This window comes from Chrysochloris asiatica, unplaced genomic scaffold (genome assembly GCF_000296735.1).
Source record: "Chrysochloris asiatica unplaced genomic scaffold, ChrAsi1.0 scaffold00354, whole genome shotgun sequence".
In the NCBI taxonomy this organism is placed as follows: Eukaryota; Metazoa; Chordata; class Mammalia; order Afrosoricida; family Chrysochloridae; genus Chrysochloris; species Chrysochloris asiatica.
This window is the reverse complement of record NW_006408872.1, coordinates 1,708,952-1,731,648: the sequence shown is the minus strand read 5'-3', so window position 1 is coordinate 1,731,648 and position 22,697 is coordinate 1,708,952. Positions and strand designations below refer to the sequence as shown.

Below are 22,697 nucleotides of genomic sequence, written 5' to 3'. Positions count from 1 at the left end.
GATGCTGGAGAATATTGGTGTGTGTGTGGGCAGGAGAGGACCTCAGCAAAGCTCACTGTGAAGGGTAAAAACTGCATGTGTGCTAGTGATCTGTGACATGATGTCTTCACCATGGTGTCCCATGTCACCATTTCTGTCTCCATATGTGTCTGATCCCCTATGAGTGTCCATGGATATCTGGTCTCCATGTGACTGAGGTCTCTTGGATTCTCTCACCTCATTGACCCCCTTGGCCTGTAGATGTCATGATGTTCATGTTTATGAGACTCACCTTTAATTATCTTTGTCCTCTGTTCCCCTCGTGACCATTTACTTCCCTCAGCAATTGTCCATTTGTTTTTGTCCATCACATTGCTTCTTTGGGAGTCGATGTGTTTCCTTGTGGGTGACTTTGTCCTGTACACCAAATCTTCCAGATAGTATGATGTTCCCCATATGCATTTGGCCTTCCCAGCCCTGCCAGCCAAATTCATACAAAGTCTGAAGAGCGAGGAGGCCAGTGAAGGGGCCTCGGTCACACTGCAGTGAGAATTGAGCAAGGCAGCCCCTGTGCAGTGGAAGGAGGGCTCTGAGACCTTTGGTGCTGGGGATAGATATTGCATGAGACAGCATGGGATGGGACTATGTGTGAGCTGGAGATCAGTGCTCTGACTGTGGCGGATGCAGGGGAGTACATTTGTGTCTGTAAGCAGAAGAGGACCTCAGCAGCTATCCCCATACAGAATAAAAGTATGTGTGGCCATGTGGGTCTGTTGAGCCAACCTCCATAGAATTCAATGAATGTTTGTTATCCATCTCACTGGGAACTCCAGTGTTCTCCTTGCTTCTCAATAGATGTTGTTGCTTTGACCAATAGATGTCATGATTTTCATGTTCACAAGGTTATGTCTTATTATTATTGTCCTCTCTTTCTCCATGACCATTTGTTTTCCTCATCTTTTGTTCATTTGCTTGTTTTCTTTGTTCCTTGGGAAGCTCACGTGTTACTCTGTGGGTGTCTGTGTCCTGTACATAAAGTCCTCCAAACAGTCTGATGTTCTCCATGTCCGTTTGACCCTCTCAGCCCTGCCAGCCAGATTCATACAAGGTCTGAAGAATGAAGAGGCCATGGAAGGAGCCATGGCCACACTGCAGTGTGAGCTGAGCAAGGCAGCCCGTGTTCAGTGGAAGAAGGGCCCTGAGACCCTCATTGCTGGGGACCGATACAGCTTGAGGCAGGATGGAGCCACCTGTGAACTGGAGATTCAGGGCCTGGCTCTGGTGGATGCTGGCGAGTACTCGTGTGTGTGTGGGCAGGAGAAGACCTCAGCCATGCTGACTGTTAGAGGTAAAGACCTCTTGTGGCTATGTGGACCATTTGTCTCCACATCATCACCTTCAGCCTCCATCTATACCAAAGCTCCTGTGGGACTTGTGGATGTCTGTGCTCTGTAGATATTGTGATGTTCATGTTCACAAGGCTCTCTCTTTCTTGTCTCCGGTTTCTTTCATGACTGTCTTGTTCCTTTACCAATGTCCATTTGTTGACTTGTACATTCTTTTGTTCCTTTAGGAATTTGTGTATTTTTTGTGTATGTGTGTGCATGTACTATGCACAAAGTCCTCCAGACAGTCTGATGTTCTCCATGTTCATTTGGCCCTCCCAGCCCTGCCAGCCAGATTCATACAAGGCCTGAAGAGTGAGGAGGTTACAGAAGGGGCCAAAGCCATACTTCGATGTGAGCTGAACAAGATGGCCCCTGTGCAGTGGATGAAGGACTCTCAGGCTCTCAGAACTGGGGACAAATACAGCCTGAGGCAGGATGGGACCATGTGTGAGCTGGAGATCCATGACTTGGCTATGGAAGATGCTGGAGAATATTGGTGTGTGTGTGGGCAGGAGAGGACCTCAGCAAAGCTCACTGTGAAGGGTAAAAACTGCATGTGTGCTAGTGATCTGTGTGGCATGATGTCTTCACCATGGTGTCCCATGTCACCATTTCTGTCTCCACCTGTGTCAAATTCCCCATGAGACTTTATGGATGTCTGATCTCCATGTGACTGAGATCTCTTGGATTCTCACACCTCCTTGGCCCCCTTGACCAGTAGATTCCATGATGTTCATGTTTTCGAGGCTCATCTCGAATTATCTTTGTTCTGTTCCCCTCGTGACCATTTGCTTCCTTTACCATTTGTTCACTTGTTTCTTTGTCCATCACATTGCTTCTTTGGGAGCTTATGTGTTTCCTTTGTGGACATCTGTGTCCTGTACACAAAGTTCTTCAGACAGTATGATGTTCTCCATGTCCATTTGACCTTTCCAGCCCTGCCAGCCAGATTCATACAAAGTCTGAAGAGTGAGGAGGCCACAGAAGGAACCACAGCCACACTGCGGTGTGAACTGAGCAAGGCCGCCCCTGTGCAGTGGAAGAAGGGTTCTGAGACCCTCAGTGTTGGGGATAGATATTGCATGAGGCAGCATGGGGCTATGTGTGAGCTGGAGATCCGTGGCCTGACTGTGGCAGATGCTGGGGAGTATTTGTGTGTCTGCGGGCAGGAGAGGACCTCAGCAATTCTCACCGTGAAGGGTAAAACTGTGTGGCCATGTGGATCAGTGGGGTGATGTTTGCACTATTGTTTCCTTCATGTCTATCTTTTCTTGTCCTCTGTTCACCCTATGATGTTTGTCTTCCTCCTGCTCACCTGAAGGGTTAAAGACCACATGTCACCACATAGATTGGTGGTGGTGGTGGTGCTTCTTGAAATCCTCTACATTCCCAATCGCACCATGCTCACTTCCTCTTTGTCTTCACCCCTCCTTTGTATCCTTTTGATTACTCTCTGTCCTCTGCTTGCCCTTTTCATAGCTCTGCTCTCCTCCCTGATATCCCAACAAGTCCCTGTGGGGTAGAATGACATCTGACCTTTCTGGTGTATCAGACTCATTGGAGGTCTGCAGGGGAGAAAGCCCTTCCCTGGAGGGTCTGAGGAGACTTAGATTTGCCCTCAGGGGTCCGAAGGGACATAACCCTACCCTGGGAGATCCTGTGAAAAAGAAAGTCTGCCTTGGAGGTGGTCTGTTTTTTAACAGTCCCTTCCCTGGGGGATCTGGTAGATACAGCTGTGCCTTGGAGGGTATGAGAGGACACAGCTCTGCCTTGGGGGATTTGAGGAGAAGCCATGCCCTGGGAGCTCTGAGTGTATAGTCCCCTGAGGGGGTTTGAGAAGATCCACTCTGCCCTAATAGCCTAAGTAACATGGCTCTGCTTGGGTCCTCCGTTTTTGGAAGTCTAGCATGAGGAAACCCTGGGTTAGTCCCCTCTCCCCAGGATCCCTAACCATGTTTTCTTTTACTTTTGAGCAAACAAGCACCTCTACTCCCTCTTTTGTGTTTCTACCATGCTGGTCTAGGCACTGCAGGTGGGGGAGTGAGCTGAGGAGAGACTGGAGTCAGTACCTTGCCTAGTTCTCCCTAGTTGGGCTTTTTCTGGTTCTGGGGGTAGTTTGGAACTGACCCTGTTTCCTCTCCCCCACCTTGCAGCCCACCAGGTGGTATTTACAATGCCTCTGCAGAGTCTGCAGGCTGAGGAGGGCTCCACGGCCAGCCTCCGGTGTGAGCTGTCCATGCCAGATACTGCTGTGATCTGGAGCAAAGGTGGGCTGGAGCTGCAGGTCAGTGGTCGACTGGAGCTGAGAAAGCAGGGGCCTGTGGTCGAGCTGCTTCTGCGCGATCTCCTTCGGGAAGATGCTGGGGAGTATAGCTGCACCTGTGGCTCCCAAAGCACCAGTGCCACCCTCACAGTCACAGGTGGGCTCCATCTCCCAGACCTGCCTGCTACCCACCTTGCCTCACCCAGGCTTGGCAGGACTCAGTCTCTGCATAGCTTGTGCTCCTGCCCCAGGGACAGATTGGAGGGTCTGTGCGCTGCTTGCAATGGACATAGCCTGTCCTTGAGGCTGGCTGCGATGTGTGTTCTGGGTCCTGTGGGCAGGGAGCTGGGATCTGCCCTCATGCTCCGTGTCCCCCATGTAGCTGCACCTGTGTTGTTTCTGCGGGAGCTGCAACCCCAGGAAGTGGATGAGGGTGCGACAGCGCGGCTGTGCTGTGAACTGAGCCGACCAGGAGCCAGTGTGGAATGGCGCAAGGGCTCTCTGCAGCTTTTCCCCTGTGCCAAGTACCAGATGGTACAGGACGGTGCAGTTGTCGAGCTGCGGGTATGCAGCGCCGAGCAGGAGGACTGTGGGGACTACACCTGTGACACAGGGCAGAGACAGAGCACAGCCAACCTCTTGGTCCGAGGTAAGCCCCACCCCGTCCTGCCCTACCCACCAGGCTGCTCCTCCATCTTAACTACTGGCCCTAACACCTCTCCCTGACACCTTAGTCCCTAGGCCCCAGTTCAAGGCCCAGCTGCAGAGCATGGAACAGGAGGTGGGTGGTGTTGCGAGGCTGTGCTGTGAGCTGAGTGTGGATGAGCCAGGGGCTCCCGTGCAGTGGCTAAAGGAGGGCGTGGAACTTCGTGGGGGCCCTAAGTACGAGATGCGGCGCCAGGGAGCCAGGTGTGAGCTGCTGATCCGAGGGCTCGAGGCCAAGGACACAGGAGAGTATGCCTGCATGGTAGATGGCCAGAGAACCTTGGCCTCCATCAAAGTCAAAGGTGAGGAACTACCTGGGACCCCACCACCACACCAGACACTTACAGTTCACCTGGGATACACCTGGCCTGCCTCAAGCACCACTCTTACCAGGATTTGTCCATAGGGGTGGCTGGGGGCTGGGCCCAGTGTCCAATTCTCTTGTGTCATCCCCACACCCATACCCTGGGGGAAGGGTGCAGGTGAGGCTCAAACCCCTGAACTACTAGTGAGCAGCCCCTAGAGTGTCTTTTCTGAAGGCCTTACTTTCCCGGGGCTGGCTGCAGGGCTGGGAAGAATCCTTCATCCACTTCATACAGGCAGTCTCTGCCCGAGACGAGTTCAAAGTCATTTGTGGGTGGGCTTTGAGCTTGGTGACAGTGTTGTGGACAGATGAAGCTAAGGTGGGAGGAGAACATGGGATGGCCTGGCAGATTTCCTAGAAGAGGAGTGGAGCCAGAGCGGCACCCATCAGTGAGATCCCCTCACCACCCCCAGAGCCTGAGGTGACCATTGTGCGGGGGCTGGTGAATGCTGAGGTACAAGCTGATGAGGACGTGGAGTTCCACTGCGAGGTGTCGCGGCCTGTGACCACAGGTGTGGAGTGGCGGCTCCAGGGCCTGCCACTGCAGAGTAATGAGGTGACTGAGGTGGGCATGCAGGGCAGCTGCACCCACACACTGCGGCTGAAGGGCGTCACACCTGAGGATGCTGGTACTGTCTCCTTCCACGTGGGCCTCTGCACTTCCTCTGCTCAGCTCACTGTCCGAGGTAATGGGGCTAGTGTGGGCTGTGGTGGGAGGGACAGAGACAGACAACCAAGGATTCCTGTTTGGGAGGATTCAGGAACTGGGGAAGAGAAACCCACAGATGGACATTCTTAGAGTGGCACAAAATGTCAGGGTGAAGAATGGAACTTGGGATCTGGGGGTCTGTCAGGTGGTGGACTTCCCAGTCTTTGATCATCTTTACTACCTCCATCGGCTACAGCCTGCCTCAGTCAAAAGGAATGGAAAATATGTTCTCTCTGTTCTGTGTCTTCAAGAATTGGGATGGGGTAACAGGGGCAGGACCCGGGAGAAGGCCTGAGCCATACCTGAGCCATGCCTCTGCCTCCCCTGCCCAGTCCCTGAGGTGACCATCCTGGAGCCTCTGCAGGACGTGCAGCTTAGCGAGGGCCAGGATGCCCGCTTCTGGTGCCGGCTGTCCAGGGCTCTGGGCCAGGAGGCCTGCTGGGCTCTGAGTGGGGTGCCCTTGCAGGCCAACGAGATGAATGACATCACAGTGCAGGATGGCGTGCTTCATGTACTCACGCTGCACAAGGTGGGTTCACCAGGACCGGCTTCCTCACAGTGCTCCCAGGGACCCTCCCACCACTAGTCTTGGGAGGAAAGATCCCTGGGGGAAGGTTCTCACTGTATTACAAAGGACTTCAACCCATTCAAATGCTTTTCCTGGAGGTGCTAACTCAGGAGGTGTTGAGCCCCTGCCCTGGGTGTGTGAGCAGAGGTGGATTGACCCCATGGGGAGATTGTGGATCCCTCCTGATCAGGATGGGGTCTCCTGCGGCTGAGTATCTCCATGTTGGTGTCTTTAGGTAACTCTTGAGGATGCTGGAACGATCAGTTTCCAAGTGGGCTTGTGTAGCTCAGAAGCCCAGCTGAAGATCACAGGTGAGCACCCTTCTCCCATGCCTGGTCCAGCCCCTCCTGGGCCCTAGAACTTCTCTTAGAAGGGCAGCTCATGGGCAATTGTTTATGGGAAGGTGTGGCCAGAAAACCACAGCACTGACTCTGCTTTGGAATCTGCCCACTAAAGCTAGGGCCAGGCCAGGTGGGCTGGTGAGAACATTAACTGTCCACTTACTTAACACTATGCTGCAAGTACAGGCACATATATGCACATTCTTGTTGATGCAAACCCACACATCCCTCATGGCACTGGTGTAATAGGACACCTGCTCATAGATTATATGCCTCAGACCTTCAAACAGGATTTTAAGGACGCTGTTTTCAACTTGGGTTATAGTTTGCCTGCCAAGCTAGTCAGCCCCACCTCTGCTGTTTTACTCCTGGTTTTCAAACTGGTCTCTATCTATCCATCATCCATCCCCTCATCCATGTAGCATCTATTCATTCATCCACTATCCATTGATTATTCACCCATTCATCCACAACCTATTCATCTAAAATCCATTCATCATCCACTATCCATCCATTAACTATCTCACCATTATTTCATCCATCTACTATTGTCCATCTATTTATCATCCATAATTCACCATCCCTCCATCTCTTCATCCATGTACCATCATTCATCCATTCATCATCCACCACTTACCATCTACCATCCACCCACTCATCACCCAACCATTCATGTTGTTGTTATGTGCCGTGGAATCGATTCCGACTCATAATGACCTTGTACAGGGTTTCCTGTAAATCTTTATGGGAGCAGAAAACCTCATCTTTCTCCCACGGAACAGCTGGTAGTTTCGAACTGCTGACCTTAAGGTTCACAGCCTGATTCGTAACCACTACGCTACCCGAGCTCCTTACATTCATACCTCTTTTGAAAAAAAAAAAAATCCCTCTAATCCCCTGCTTTTGACCAAGTCCCAGACCTTGAGATTGACTGGATACAGGTGTACCCTCAGGGGAGTCCTGAATTTGCTGGTGGAGTTAGACATGGAGATAAAGTATGCCCTGATGTCTCAGATGCCCCAAGTCTTCAGGGCCTGGGTAACTGTGGTCTATTCTATGGCCTATCGGTTTGTAAAAGAGTTCAAAGTGCTAATGCTCTAAAGCTGAGCAATGGAAGAAGGGGAGTTTCGTAGTTCTTTTGAACAAGGATTAAGAAGAGTCTGATGAATTCACTGGGTGGGCAGTTGTGTGGGGATGGCTTTGTGGGGTGGTTACGTTGGACCTTGCAGGTCCACCTGAGTGCTGCTCTTAAGCCCCATTCTAGGTAAGGTGTTCCCAGCCTGAGCAAGCCTGTTCACGTATAGACACCGGCCCTGGCCCCACTGCAGAGCTTAGATCTCGGTGGACAGAGTGTGTTTTAGTTAGTGCCTTGGTAAGTCATGTGACAAGTAAGTCAAGCTTTGGAGCCAGTGCTGGATGAGACTGGACATGCAGACAGTGCAGAAGTTGGTCACTTGGGGAAGATGGTTACCTGGCAGTTTGGGGGCTTTGCTGCTGGCTTGACAATGCACACTGAGAAAGGTTGTTAGAGGCTTCCTGAGGAGAGTCTGCTGAGGGAGGAGAGCACAGGCAGACATTTGAACTGGCTGCCCTGCCTGGGCATTGTGCTGAAGAGGGTACCTCTGGGAGCTCTCTCTACCTGCCCCCTCTGACTTTCTACCCAGGGACTTGAGTGACAGTGGGTAGTGGGGAAAAAAAAATCTAGACTTTGCCAACTGGAGGCTAGTTTCTATCTCTTTGTGAGGAGCACCCAAGATGGCATAATGTACGTCTGGATAGGTAAGGGGCTCAAAGACAAGGACAGATAGGGGTGCACAGATCCTCTACTCTACATGGAAAATGAAAGAGGGAACAACTCTGTCCCCATTCCCCAGCCCCAAGCAGCAGGTGGTGAAGAAGCCTTTGATTCTCCCATATCAGCCCCAAATTCATCTTTCTCTTAACCCATGGTGGGCGGGGTCTTGGCTGTGAGGGCAGCAGTACCCTGGGTGATCTCAGTCCTATCACTAATCCTGCTGGAACAAGACTGGGAGATTTCTGGGGAGGAGGACAAGATGGGAAGAGGAGTATGTGGAGGGCACAGGGCAGCCAGAGTCTGGGGTGGAGTCTGGGAAGCTTCTAGAGCCAAGCCACTTTGTGTGACAGTGTGACAGCCTGCTTTTGGGTCCCAGAATATTAGCACTAAAGGAACCTCAGAGAACACCTGGAGAATTTATCTTTCAGGATTGCACACCTCAGGGACATGGTGCTTGCTTCCTTAAGCAGACCTTCCTCTTCCAGGCAGGCACATTGCCTCTCCTCCTCACTTGTTTCCCACCCCATGCTGATTCAGATAGGAGAGGCTCCCTAATCACAGGACCTGAGGCAGAACTGCTCTGCCTCCTCACTGGTCAGCTGTCCCTGAAACGGGGTGTTTTGAGGTGAGGGGGGTACAGGACTGTGAATGGGCACAGAACCTGAGAGTGGAGCTTTCATGCTTCCATTTTTGCTGGCAGGGTTGGTTTCCAAACCCCCAACCCAGGTCACCTTCCACCTTCTTTTGGCTCCACCCAGGTGTACCCCAAAATGGCCCTACCCAGGTAGACCCCAGAGTTGTTCCCACCCAAGTAGATCCCAGGGTGACTGCAGAGAACCCATGCATAGGAACACCCCAGGATGGCCAGCTCAGGCCTTTCTTCTCGCCCTGTCACGCAGAGGCAGCATTACGCCTGGTGCGTGGTTTGCAGAACGTGGATGTCTTCGCGGGGGAGGTGGCCACATTTTCCTGCGAGGTGTCTCGCGCTGGTGGGCCAGAGGCCCGCTGGTGGCTGGATGGGACCCGGCTTCAGGACAGCCCCCAGAGCGCCATCGCTGTGCGTGATGGGACCCTCCACTCCCTCACACTCTCAGGCCTGGGGGTTGCCGACTCGGGTACCATCACCTACCGGGCGGGGCCCTTGGTCTCCACAGCCAAGTTGTTGATCAAAGGTATTGGCAGGTGGGCTGCTCCACCTCTATGCTAACGCTTCTGCCCCCACCTGCATGCTTCCTGCAGGCTTCTGAGCTGGATCCATGACAGATCATGGTTGACCCTCATGACATGGACTGGGCAGTGCCTTCCAGTGCTGTCTGCAGGTGGCAGTCATGAGAACGGCTGGCAGGATCCTGCCTTGATTCTTAGCTGAGAACAGGAGGCTTGGGGGAAACGTGAAGCAGAAGACAGAACCTATGCCCAACCTTTCCATAGGCCCCTAGGCATTGTCCGCCTGGCTGCTGCCTGCCACTGGCTGGGCCTCAGTATTCCCCACACTATTAAGTCCCTGTCCCTCAGGCACCTTCAGAGGGCAGTGAGGAGGGTGATAGTAGCCTCCTTCTCCAGTAATTCCTTTGACAGAAGGTCACAGCACCCTCCCTGGGCCTCTGCCTGCACCCACTGTGGGCTTGGGAAGGGCTGGCTGATGGGAAAGGCCTAACCCCCACCTCCAGTATTGACATCATGGTCCCATGCCTTGCCTGTTACACAGATACCCAAACGCTGTGCTGGGGGACAGAGGTCCTACCCCACATCCAGTGGCTGGGTCTGGGGGTACAGTCAGTGTTGCTGCCCCCGAGCTGTACAGAAAAGGATGAGCACAACTTCCTCTTTATAGACTGGCATTTAGTATTTACTTAAGATTGGGAAAACAATCCAGAACCTCTGTAAAAGTTTTGGAGTATTCAGGTTTAGAGAGAACACAGTCTTTGGATGAGTGGAATTTTAACAAGTGGAGGTGATGCAGGACCCTGGGAATTTCAGGTGACCCTGGGAATATGAGATGCTGGAAGGTTCAAGGCCCCTGCAGAGTAGCCAGGCTAGACTGGAAGGCCATGTGCCAGGGCCTGAGGGCTGTCAGGAGGGGCTGTTGTGTCCCCTGCAGAGTGAGGGGCAGAACCCTGGGCTAGCAGAGGTGGAACACAGGGCAGGAGGGCCCACCCTGACAGAGAAGCCCAATGACACTGCTGAGGGTGGAGGGGCCATGTGAGGTGTGTGTGGCCACTTGTCCTAGTGTGTAGGTGAAGAGGGTTATGGGACCAGCACTCTACACCTGTCTCTCACTCATGCAGCTCCCTGCTTGCCTGCCTGAGCTTGCAGCCACTGATACCACAGTAGCAACAGTAGGGGGTGTGGCCGTGCTGCTGTGCCTAATGCTCTCCTGGGGTGTCGGCCGACAGATCCCACGGTGGAAGTGGTCAGTGCCATGCAGGACCTGGTGGTGGAGGAGGATGGCACGGCTGAGCTCCTCTGCCAGTACTCCCGGCCTGTGCAGGCCACATGGAAGAGGGATGAGCAGGAGGTGCGTGCCGACGGGCGTCGGGTCATCATAGAGCAGGACTGGAACGTGGCCAGGCTGACCCTCAGGCCGGCCTTGCCCTGCGACAGCGGCATCTATGCCTGTGAGGCTGCGGGCACCCGTGTGGTGGCCCTGCTGCAAGTGCAAGGTGAGGCCGCCCAGCTGGCAGCCAGGACCCAGCCGCAGCCACAGCGAGGCCCAGGCTGTGCCAGGATGGGAGGGCAGCAGGCAGTGATAGCCAGGACCTGGTGAGGCTCGGGATGTGCTAGAATGGGGGGCTGGCAGATAGTGACAGCCAAGACCTATACAATGAGGCCTACAGTATGATGGGGAATAAAAGCAAGGGACCAAAAGAATGAGACTAAAGAGAAAATATAAAAGATGATAAAAACTCCGAGCATGATCACAGCGGTGGCTTTCGCTTTGGCTGCACCAGGACCTGACCCTTCCCTCCCAAGCCCTGCTTTCTTCCAGCACCACTCCTCTAGGGTGGGGGTAAGGGCAGGATAGCCCCTAGGAGAAGTTGCTCTCAAAGGTTCTGTATCCAAGATAGCTGAGAAAAACTCAGGGAGGAGGCAGGCAGCAGGTGGGGTAAGGGCCTTAGGAGAGGGGTGGGCAATGAGGCAGCCTGGAGTAGTGATTCTGAATGCCTGGGTAAAGCTATACTCGGGAGCAGAGGAGGCAGGCTGAGCTCTGCAATCCTGGATTCAAATCCCAGCACTGCCCCTTCCTGGGCAGGTGAGTGTCATCCCCATGTGTAGCTCAGGGATGATAACCTATGGGCCCCAGCCCCTGAGGCAGGCTTAATTTAGCTGAGGTCATGTCCTATAACAGAAGTCTGACACTGTCCAGGTGGGAGAGAGAGAGAAACAACTACTGCTCAAGCTGGAGTCAACAAGGGGTGACCAGATCCAGGCCACTGGTCACCTCTCTGGGACTTCAGGGTGACAGGGACTGCAATTTGATAAGATGGACAGACAGGATCCCTCACACAGTGGCATCTGAGTTGGGGCCTAAGGGTTGTGAGGGTCAAGACAGGAAGTGCCGTTCGAAGGTGGGAACAGGGTTAAGGGCCTGGATCTGGGGCTTGTGGCCACTGCAGGATCTGGCCTTTCAGTCCTAGTAAGACGGGATGTTACTGGTGGTTTTGAGCAGAGAAATTACAAATTTGGACTGGATGCTTAGTGGAAGTAGTAAGGGTGGGGACAGGAGGTTCAGGTCAACTTCAGCTTTGACACGTTGGGTTCAGTTGAAATAAGCAACACAGAACCTGAGGGAGATCTCATTTCTTTACCTGGCCACGGCTCAGGTTTGCTGTTGTCCTTTATCTCTGTTGAGACCAGACATTACCTTACATCTGTGGCCCATATGGTGTTTCTTAGCATCTATAGTGATGGAGCCCTGGTGTGGCACTGTGGGTTAATGCACCAGAATACAAAGCCATTTGAACTACAAGGTCGGTGGTTCAAGCTTACCAGTTGCTCCTTGGAAACCCTATACAGGGCCTCTATGGGTCGGAACTGACTCGACGGCACTTAATAACAACAACAACAACAACAACATAATAATGGTGTAATGCTGTCGGTGGAGGGAAAGTTGGTCTAGACATAGGGAGATGAACAAGGAGTGTGTGTGGTCCCTGGCAGAGCCACCCAGCCAGAGGGGTGCTCAACGATGTAGTCAATGGCTTTTTGTGCTGTGGCCCTTTGATTGAAAGTGCCCACCAGAACCCCCCTTCTCCAGAGCAGAATACCAGTGGGTTGATCATGCCCATCCGCAGAGGCCCACCATCACCAGGAAGACCCCTGCACTGTGTTTGGCCTCTGGAGGTCCCAGAGATGACCAGCTATGTGCAGTCTATGTGTGGCTGCTGTGGAGATGGATGTAATTGTATAGACGAGAGAGAGGAAAAAAAGGAGCGTGAAACACTGTGGATAGTGGTTGGTGCTAGAACTGTGACAATGATGAAGGGTGGCAAGTGTGGCCTAGGGGCCCATGCTGCAGTTTGAGCATCCATTTCTCCTCCTGAGGTGGAGATGACCCCTACAGGATCGTATCACAGACCAACCACAGGTGGTGATGGGTGGCTGTGGAGATCCTGGCATGGGCCAGTCCATGGTTTACCCTGAGTGCTACCTTTATGTGTCTGTGCCCTGGCTGGCAGAGGAGCCAATACTGTCCCTGAGCTGTGTGCTCCCTTTACAGCCAAGAACACGGTGGTACGGGGCCTGGAGAACGTGGAGGCGCTGGAAGGAGGGGAAGCACTCTTCGAGTGCCAGCTGTCGCAGCCAGAGGTGGCCTCCCATACCTGGTTGCTGGATGATGAGCCCGTACGCACCTCAGAAAATGCCGAAGTGGTCTACTTTGAGAACGGCTTACGTCACTTACTCCTGCTCAAAAACCTGCGGCCACAGGACAGCTGCCGGGTGACCTTCCTGGTCGGGGACATGGTGACCTCAGCATTCCTCACTGTTAAAGGTGACTTCCCTTGGCTGGGTCTCCCTGTTCTGTGGACGGGTGGTGGTGGTGGTGGTGGAGGGAAGGCATCATCTAATGCCCTGTGGGGAGGGGATGTGTTTGATTGGCCTACCGTGCCCTGTGGCCCAGGCAACACCTCTTACCTCCTTGCTTGTGTGTTTGAAGGCTGGCGCCTGGAGTTCTTGGAGCCCCTACAGGATGTGTCGGTGAGGGCCGGTGGACAGGCCACTTTCCACTGCAAGCTTAGTGAAGCTGTGTCTGTGGGCGATGCTTCCTGGTACCTCAATGGTGCCATCATCTCATCAGAGGATGTCGACTGGGCAGTCACTGCCGATGGCAGCCACCACACCCTACTTCTGCGAAGCGCCCAGCCCCACCATGCTGGAGAGGTTACCTTTGCTGCCCGTGACGCCGTTGCCTCTGCCCGGCTCACTGTACTAGGTGGGTAATTCACAGGGGTGGTCCTGCAAGCGAGGTCTCGTCATGTTCCCACCTCGGAAACTCTCAGATAACGTGAATGAATCCTGGGATGGGAGCTGGCACCCTGGGAGCCCTTGTTGACTTGTCCAGACTGGGGAGTAGCTTAGTTCTCCTCCTAAGGCTGGCCTGCCCCCAACGTGACTTTGGCCTCCATGGTGGGCTCTGAAGACTCCTTTGGGGCTCTGGTCTTGAGACTAGCTCCTCCTAGCTCAGCTCAGGCAGAACACATCGGGCCTCCTCGGAGCCACTTTAAGGGTCTCTGGGTCCCAGAACAAAGCCAGTTTCTTGAAGTGGGAGGTGAACTAGAGCTCACAGAGTCAGGGAGAACAGGGTGTGTGGCTATCTTGACATCCTGGCTTCACAGGGAGACTGAGGGCAGCACATAGGGTGGACTCTCTTCAGATGCTTGCATCCTTGCTCCCAGGTACCTCAGGCAATTCTGAGGGTCCTGAGCCTGTGGAGCATAGTGAGACCCTGGGAAGGGTGATGCTGGCCAGCCCCTCTGCACTTGGGGCTTAGAACTTCTCTGTCTGCATGAACCTGCCAGTGATCCTTAATGATGGGCGGCCCCAGTGATTCCACACCTTCTCCTCTCTAGGCTCCCTGAGCAGAGCCCTCCAGGGGCAACAGGGATCAGGCAGGTCTTGGTGACCTCAGTCCTGCTATAGGTTGCCTCAAGGCTACTGGGGGTTCTTGGGCTCCCCTTCTCTAGACTGGACTCAGTGGACACACTCAGATACATGAGCCACCGGCCTCAGCCGCCTTGGGATCTGGTGCATCCAACAAAGGCCAGAGAACCAGATAGGCCTACACAAGCCACTGGATCTCTGACAACACCTGACCCCAGGCCCTTAGCACCAGACCCTGGGTTCAGCTGGAAGGGCTATCTTTTATCCATTCATGTGTTCATTGAACACTTGCCTGCAGGCCTCCCTGATCCCCCAGAGGATGCTGAAGTGGTGGGCCGCAGTGGCCGCTCTGTGACCTTGTCCTGGGTGGCCCCGACCAGTGATGGTGGCGGTGGCCTCTGCGGCTATCGGGTGGAGATGAAGGCGACCACCACAGGGGAGTGGCAGCTGTGCCACGAGCTGGTGCCAGGGCCGGAGTGTGTGGTGGATGGCCTGGCTCCCGGGGAGACATACCGCTTCCGTGTTGCGGCCGTGGGCCCTGTGGGTGCTGGGGAGCCTGTGCACCTGCCCCAGATGGTGAAGCTTGGTGAGTCCCATCCTTGTCCTACGGTAGGTAGATGCTGATTCTGGGTCCCAGTGCTAGTTCTTGTGTTGGCAAGATAAGCCACTCTCCACTTGAACCTAAACCCCTGCCCTGGGCCCTGGTATCTCATGTGCTGACTGGGTGATAGTTAGGTCTGGAGGCTGAAGCTTCCCCTTGCTGGCAAGGTCCTTTTTCGAGCCCCAAGGAAGCTCACCTGTTGGCAAGAGCCCTTGTGAGCTCTGAGGAGGGTCGGGGTCCAGAGTAACATCTTTGCTGACATAGGCCATTCTCTATATATGGATGCTGCTCCCCACAGAGCCCCTGGAACCCACACCTGCAACCCTGCCCCCTGTGAGCCGGGAAGTGGCAGTTGGCGAGGATGTGCGACTGGAGTGTGAGGTGATGGCCGAGGCCGGCCAGGTTACCTGGCAGAAGGGGATGGAGAGTATTCAGCCTGGCAGTCACTTTGAGATCATCACCCAGGGCCGGCAGCAGACGCTGGTCATTCGAGGCTTCACACCGGAGGACCAGGGCGAGTACCGCTGCAGTCCAACCCATGGTCAGGATTCCACAGCGGCTACCACCTTCCAGGGTGCGTCCTACATAGGAACCCTAGGACATCAGGGGTGGCCTTGACTCCTCTTGGCATCAACTCTCCCAGGGTAGGGAGACTGAAACCAGGAAACAGGGAGTTGTAGTGGGATCCACAGGGCTCAGCCCCAATCTTTTACCCCTTATTTTTGGTAACCAGGCCAGCCGCTACATTTCTCAAGGCCAGGGTTGACCTCACCAATGGCAGAGCCCCTTTACTACCTGAGCCTAGCCACCATACTTCATGTAAGGGGGCTTCCTCCAGAGTCTTCAGCAGCAGCCAGTAATCAGAGCAGATTGGCTGATGTGGCTGCAGCCCCAGCCCTGATCTCCCTCCTGCAGGTTGTGTGACCTGATACCTAACCTCACTGGCCTTGTTTCTCATCTGTAACAAGTGACTGCACCAGTAGCCTGCTTTCCTGGGGATGCTGTCAGGACTGGGGTTTACAGCAGGCCTGGCCTGTTTCTCTTCATTCCTTCTTGTTGCATGGGGGCCTTGAGGGCTCTGCATTTCTACTTGTGAAGTTCCTTAAGTCAGCGACACTCAGTTTGCCCAGGGAGGTGGCAGACCCCAGGCAGCCCTTGGTATCATGAGCCCTGTGAGGAGCTTTCAGGACCTCTAGAGAGACCCAGGGAGACTTTCTAGAGGAGGTGGTATGTCTGTGAGTAAGAGCTATCCAGGAGACAAAGAGCAGGGCTGGCTTCTCAGGCTGTGCGCCTTCTGGGCCTTGTATCTCAGCAAAGCCAGGAGGGGTAAGGTGAGTACAGTTTGTGACTTGGCAGAGACCTTACCTATTTGGATCACTGCCTGCCCCATCCAGGGGAAACAGAGAGATCTTGCGTGGGGAACACTAGAGTGGGCAAAGTCCTCTAACGTTTTGTAAATTTAAATCATGCCATCCAGAATTACCTACTGGCCCAGATAGGAAAGCAGAAACCTTTTGAGCTTACCACTGGCCCAGGGCACATTCTAGTCAGCAGCAGAATGTGCTGACCTGGCTGACCATCCACTGTCCTCCTCAGTGGTGCTGACCCCAGGCTCAGAGGGTGAGACCTCAGCTCAGCCCAGCCTTCCTCCTGAGGCCGCCCAGGAGGGCGACCTGCACCTGTTGTGGGAGGCGCTGGCCCGGAAACGCCGCATGAGCCGAGAGCCCACGCTGGACTCCATCAGTGAACTGCCTGAGGAAGACGGACATCTGCAGCGCCTTCAGCAGGAGGCAGAGGAGGTGGCCCCCTACCTCTCTGAGGGCTATTCCACAGCTGATGAACTGGCGCGCACTGGTGAGGCCGACCTCTCACACACCAGCTCTGACGATGAGTCCCGGGCGGGCACCCCTTCCCTGATAACCTATCTCAAGAAGGCTGGGCGGCCTGGTGCCCCAACGCCTGCCAGCAAGGTGAGCCTCTGACTTGACCTGTAGGAGAGGCCCATCTGTTTCAGAGCATCACCACTCACCTACCCGCCATTTATCCATCATTCCTGTACCTGCTCGTGTAGTTTTCCAATATCTGGCAGTCCATCCATCTACCCTACTACTCCTACCTGTTCACCCATTTATCTCTTTCCATACATCATCAGTGAATTCCCTCACCTGTTTACCTGCTCTTTTATTCCTGTAGGTACGCATCCACTCTGACCACCCTTTCACCCATCCTTTCATATCTACTCACCCACAATCGTCTCACCTACTTGTGCATGCCTCTCCCTGCAATCCTTTATCCTCTTTCCATCCACCCATAAAGTTAAATGCCCATCTACTCATCTTCACCCTTTTACCTACTCACCTTCCCATCCTCCTATCTCTTCCCACTCAAACCACTTATTTCCTCTTCTCTCCACCCCAACTAGGAATCTACCCAGTACTCTAGTCTCTTGCCATGTGTTCACTCTTTCATCCACTCATCTGTTCATCCATATGCTTGATTCTTCATTCATCCCTGCATCTGTTCATCCAATCACTCAATCATTGATTGAAGCATTCATCCTCTTACTCTGTTCTACTCACACACCTTTGCCCATCTACCCATCTTTTACTATCCTTAACCTAGCCACCCACTAATCCTCATCTACCTTCCTATTGCCTCTTCACTTACCCTAACCATGTAACCATCTACCACTTACCTACCCATCCACTCCTCTCCTGTCTCATCTGTCTGTCCACCCAACCTTTCACTCACTAGCCATCTATTCACCCTTTCATTGCCTTTTTCATTCAGTCATCTGCTTAACTCCACCCCAGGCTTGTCCATCTAGTCACGAGTCCTTCTCCTACCCACTCCTCCTTTATCTACTGCGCTCTCCATCTAGCTAACGCCTAGACTTGCTAGGTATCCACCCCATGCAGGGATACAATGGAGAAGTAGTAGCCAGGTTGGGATGTTGCAGGCAGATTCCGTGGCTGCCATCTTGTCAGCCTTAGTAAACGGTTGTTGTATGTCATGCATAACTGCATTCTGAATGCTCACACATCAGTGCCTCATGCACTTACAGGTTGGGGCAAATCACCCAGTTGTTGGAACCTGCCTCTGGCATGGATGGTACTCAGCCAGCATCATATTTGTGTTTTCTCTAAAAGGACCACAGACACTTCTGCACCTTCAGACACATAGGATGTGAGAACTGAGTTTGGCACAGATGTCAGTCACCTAGGTGTCAGTTTTCCCTGTGATATCTTAACTAGGGGATACCCAGTTATCCCCAGATGCCCATTATCCCACCTCACAGCCCGCATGACACTCCCTAATTTTCAAGGCCTCGTCTTTCATTTTCCAACCACTCTGACTGTTAGAACATTTTCCTGGTGAGCTGGAACCAGACTCTGTGGTCATCTTCATAACCTCTATCAGTCAGTTCTCCTGGGTCCCTGTGGAAAGTTGTTTCAGGCAGGGTGGGCTTGCTTGTTGTATCAATAAAAATGGTAATGTATACTGCTTCCATAAAGCTATTGCTGTTACCAACTGGTGAAGGCAGAATGGTGTGCTGGGGTGGGTCTTAGGTCAGGAGAGCTGTCTGGTGTTAAGTCTGTCTCATGTGTCTTTGGGTCCATCCTGCCTTCTCTCTAGCCCTCAGTTTCCTTTCCTTCCATAAGGTGTGGGTGGTTTGTCCCTGAGTCCTGTCAGCTTTAACCTGTTGGACCCCATGTCACACAGATCCCAGCCCCAGCAGCCACCTCTGGGAAGCCACAGAAGATGCAGGAGCCACCAGCCTCAGCACTCCCACCACCAGGTGACCTGAGTGCTGAGGACCTGGATGACCCATGCATGGACAAGGCGGCTGTGAAGATCCAGGCCGCCTTTAAGGGCTACAAGGTTCGGAAGGAGATGAAGCAGCAGGAAGGGCCTGTATTCAGCCGCACGTTTGGGGACACGGAGGCACAGGTGGGAGATGCACTTCGCCTGGAGTGTGTGGTGGCCAGCAAGGCAGACTTTCGGGCCCACTGGCAGAAGGATAGCGTGGAGTTGGCAGATGGGCGGCACTATCACATCGACCAGCTCAGTGACGGCACCTGCTCTCTGCTAATCACGGGCCTGGGTTGTGCCGATGCTGGCCACTACACCTGTCAGGTGAGCAACAAGTTCGGCTGTGCAGTTCACAGTGCCTGTGTGGTGGTCAGTGGGACAGAGAGTGAAGCAGAGAGCTCATCATCGGGGGGCGAACTGGATGATGCCTTCCGCCGGGCCGCCCGAAGGCTGCATCGGCTGTTCCGCTCTAAGGGTCCAGCCGAAGTCTCGGATGAGGAACTCTTTTTCAGTGCGGAGGAGGGCAGCGTGGAGCTGGAGGAACCTGGGGACTGGCAGACGTACCGTGAAGATGAGCACTTTGTCTGCATTCGTTTTGAGACCCTTGCTGAGGCCCACAGTGCTGCCACCCGCTTCCAGGAGATGTTTGCCACGATGGGGATCAGGGTAGAGATCAACCTCATAGAACAAGAGCCCCGTGGGGTGGAGATGCGCATTGGTAAAGTGGCCCCAACAGTACCTCCAGGATCAGCGCCCAGTTTGCTGACCTCAGACACTGGTGAGTATCATGTCATGATCTGTCTGCATGCCACCTTGATCAGGGGTCAGAAGCTGGGGCCTTGAGGTGGAAAGGGAAGGGTTTAGGAGCAAGGCCACTAGTGACCAACATTAGGTGAATACTGAAGGAGTAACCTTTGCTTCAGCACTGGGTTCTTTGCAGATAGCTCAGGGAGGGATGTGGGGAGAGCCCTGGCTTTGATGCTAAAGAGACCTGAAGTTGAATCCTCGCTCTGCATATTATTAGCTATGTGGTTTGGACAAATTATTATCCTCTCTGAGCCTCAGTGCCTTCATTTGTGAAATTGGTATGTAAATGATCTTCTAGAGATTTTTTGTTTTTAATGAGAGTTTGAGATGTAACAAATCTAAAAAGTAGGATTCCACATGGCCCAGTCTGGGCACCATTTCTCATTCATAAGCCAACAGCTAAAAGTAAAGAGTCATTTTACTACTTAATTGTATCTTCCTCGTGGCTCTGTAGGATAAGCACTGAACCACAAGGTCAATGGTTCAAACTCACCAGCCACTCCTTGGAAACCCTATACGGGGTCTCTATGAGTTGGAAATGATTTAACAACAATAAAACAGGAACACTGGATGGTGCATAATTAATAACCCACAGCATCATTTCTTCACCCCTGAATCTAGTTTAGTTTCAAATTCCTCATCCACTTCCACTGGACTCTCAACCCACACTTTTTGCTCATCCTTAAACTTTTCATCCCCCTACACTTATGGCCTTCTAGTTTTCTTGTATCTTAGTAGCTTGGGAGCCAGGCTGGCAAAGAGAATATTGTCCTTAAAGAATGGAAAAGAGATAGACACTTCATGACAAAGTCAGGGTCTGAGAACACATTTAAATGAATGGTTAGTGTACACATATGTGTAGCTACCCATACCCAAATGGTGGTGTCATGTATGTACATGGCAGATGAGATGACTGACTTGACTTGGGGTTTGGTACCGAGAAGGGTGCCACAAGTAACTCCTGTATGCCTGCCCTGCCCCAGCCCCCGTGTTCCTGACTGAGCTGCAGAACCAAGAGGTGCAGGATGGTTATCCTGTGAGCTTCGACTGTGTGGTGACGGGTCAGCCAGTACCCAGTGTGCGCTGGTTCAAGGATGGGAAGGTGTTGGAAGAGGATGACCACTACATGATCAATGAGGACCAGCAGGGTGGCCACCAGCTCATTATCATGGCTGTGGTGCCATCAGACATGGGTGTCTACCGCTGCCTGGCTGAGAACAACATGGGTGTCTCCTCCACCAAAGCTGAGCTCCGCGTGGATTGTGAGTGTTTCTCTTCAGATTGGATCACTCCAAGATGGTCATGTAGGGGACCCTGGGGGATCTCTTGAAGTGGGTGAGAGGAAGGACAGTGCTGGGGTTGGGAAGTTGATCCAGAGAGCATTGTTCTCAAGCCAGGAAGGATTTGGGACCTAAATATCTTGTGTGTGATGAAGACTTCCTTTGGGAGCTAGGGCCAAGACCAGGATCTTCCTTTGGACCCCATTTTGGTGGGGTGAGGGTAGGCTAGAATCTGGGGATCTTATGACTTTGAGTGATGTCCAGGCCCAAAATAGGCCCAGCAAGATAGATGGAGACTCTGGGAAGAAGGTGGACTTGATGGAGTGGTGAGAAGGGCTGGGGCCTGCCTACCCCATCTACCTGTCCTCTGTTCAGATGAGTTTGATTAGGAAGCCCCTATGGAGAAGCTTAGTGGTGTGTTGGAAAAGGGCACAGACTCTGAAACCACAGAGTTGAGTTCAGATTCTGGCTCTTCTACTTATCAGCTCTGTGAGTTGGAATAAGCCATTTAATCTCTCCATGTCTCAATTTCCTGATCTGTCACTGGAAATCATGGTATAACAGTGGGAATTAAGCAAGTTTTTTTTTTTTTTTTAAATCATTATTTCTTTATGTGTTGTTGTTGTTGTTATGTGCCGTGGAGTCGGTTCCGACTCATAGCGACCCTGTATAGGGTTTCTGAGGCTGTAATATAATTTCTTTATTATGTATTCTTAAAAAGCATACAAGAAATAGAGGCGTGCATTCCCCTTTTAAACACACTGCCCCTCAAGAGCCTTTGAAACATTCATGGAAAAAGTCCATTATCTTTTGATTCCATTTGTTCATGAATGTTTTGAAGTACACACACACACACACACACACACACACACATAGAATATATGAGAATGCCAACTAGATGCAAACTAAATATATAAATATATAAAAACAGAGTATGTATCTATCTTGTTATTGTTTATTGGGGGAGTCACTAGACAGTGCAAAAGATTAAGAGCTCCACTACAAACCTAAAAGTTGGTGGTTCGAACCCATCCAGAAGCAGTTCGGAAGAAAGGCTTGGTGATTTTCTTCCAAATGATCACGCCTTTGTAAAGCATATGGAGGACAGTTTTACTCTGCAACACACAGGTCACTTGAAGTTAGAATCAGCTTGGTTAACAACTGGTTTGGTTTTCTGGTTTATTGCTTATTGTCTCTCTCTCACACAGTGATAGACTGTCAGTCTCATAAAAGGTGGTATTTTTGTTTGTTTTGCTCACGGATGTACCCAAAGGGTCTAGGACAGTACCACTAGTAAACATCTCATTTTGAACAAATGCGTTTTATGGTCATAAAAATGCCCTCTTGCCTGTTTACCTGATTATGTATTCATGGTTCCCCCCAAGATAATCGAAACAAGGAGAAACAAGAGGCAACAGCATGTCTGTCTTACTTAATCCTTGTGTCCAGCATGTATAAAGTAATTTGACACATTGAAGATATTCAGTGCATATCCGAAACTAAACAAGATACTGACAGGCTAAATTCAACATGGGCTTTTCTAAAAGGGAATTTGTATTTCAGGGTAACCGCTAACCCAGAGAGACCCTGTAGGGCAGAACAGAATTGACCCACAGGGTCTTCAGGGCTGTAAATCCTTATAGAAGCAGACTCACGTCTTTCTCCAACAGAGCAGCTAGTGGGTTCAAACTACCAACCTGTCAGATAACAGCTTAGAGCTTAACCACTGTGCCACCAGGCTCTTTTCATGGCAACCCAGCTAGCCGTTTTCCTCGGATTCCCTAAAATAATCTCAGCCGTCTGAACAGGAATCATTATTTCTACTAGTTTAATCATTAAGCAAACATAATTATTTCACTTATTATGTATCCCAAGTTTGAAGTCCAGTTCAGACTGTAATTACTGTTTAAATCTCAGTAGGAAACAAACCAATTTTGCCTTTAAAAAAAAAAAAGTTTTATTGTGAATTATGTGATAGTTTA

The 22,697-nt window shown here is 52.2% G+C and overlaps 1 protein-coding gene across 1 annotated transcript in view; it reads left to right on the top strand.

Moving 5' to 3' along the window:
• OBSCN (obscurin, cytoskeletal calmodulin and titin-interacting RhoGEF) overlaps nt 1-22,697 on the top strand; it is a 247,856-nt gene that overhangs the window by 168,650 nt on the left and 56,509 nt on the right. The window contains 19 exon segments of the mRNA XM_006876128.1: nt 2-64; nt 455-612; nt 615-729; nt 1,064-1,327; nt 1,647-1,910; nt 2,304-2,567; nt 3,521-3,787; nt 4,013-4,279; nt 4,365-4,637; nt 5,113-5,385; nt 5,741-5,937; nt 6,212-6,287; nt 12,833-13,105; nt 13,271-13,546; nt 14,513-14,823; nt 15,116-15,389; nt 16,412-16,785; nt 18,539-19,406; nt 20,419-20,697. Of these exon segments, the coding sequence (XP_006876190.1) occupies nt 2-64; nt 455-612; nt 615-729; nt 1,064-1,327; nt 1,647-1,910; nt 2,304-2,567; nt 3,521-3,787; nt 4,013-4,279; nt 4,365-4,637; nt 5,113-5,385; nt 5,741-5,937; nt 6,212-6,287; nt 12,833-13,105; nt 13,271-13,546; nt 14,513-14,823; nt 15,116-15,389; nt 16,412-16,785; nt 18,539-19,406; nt 20,419-20,697 (5,136 nt within the window).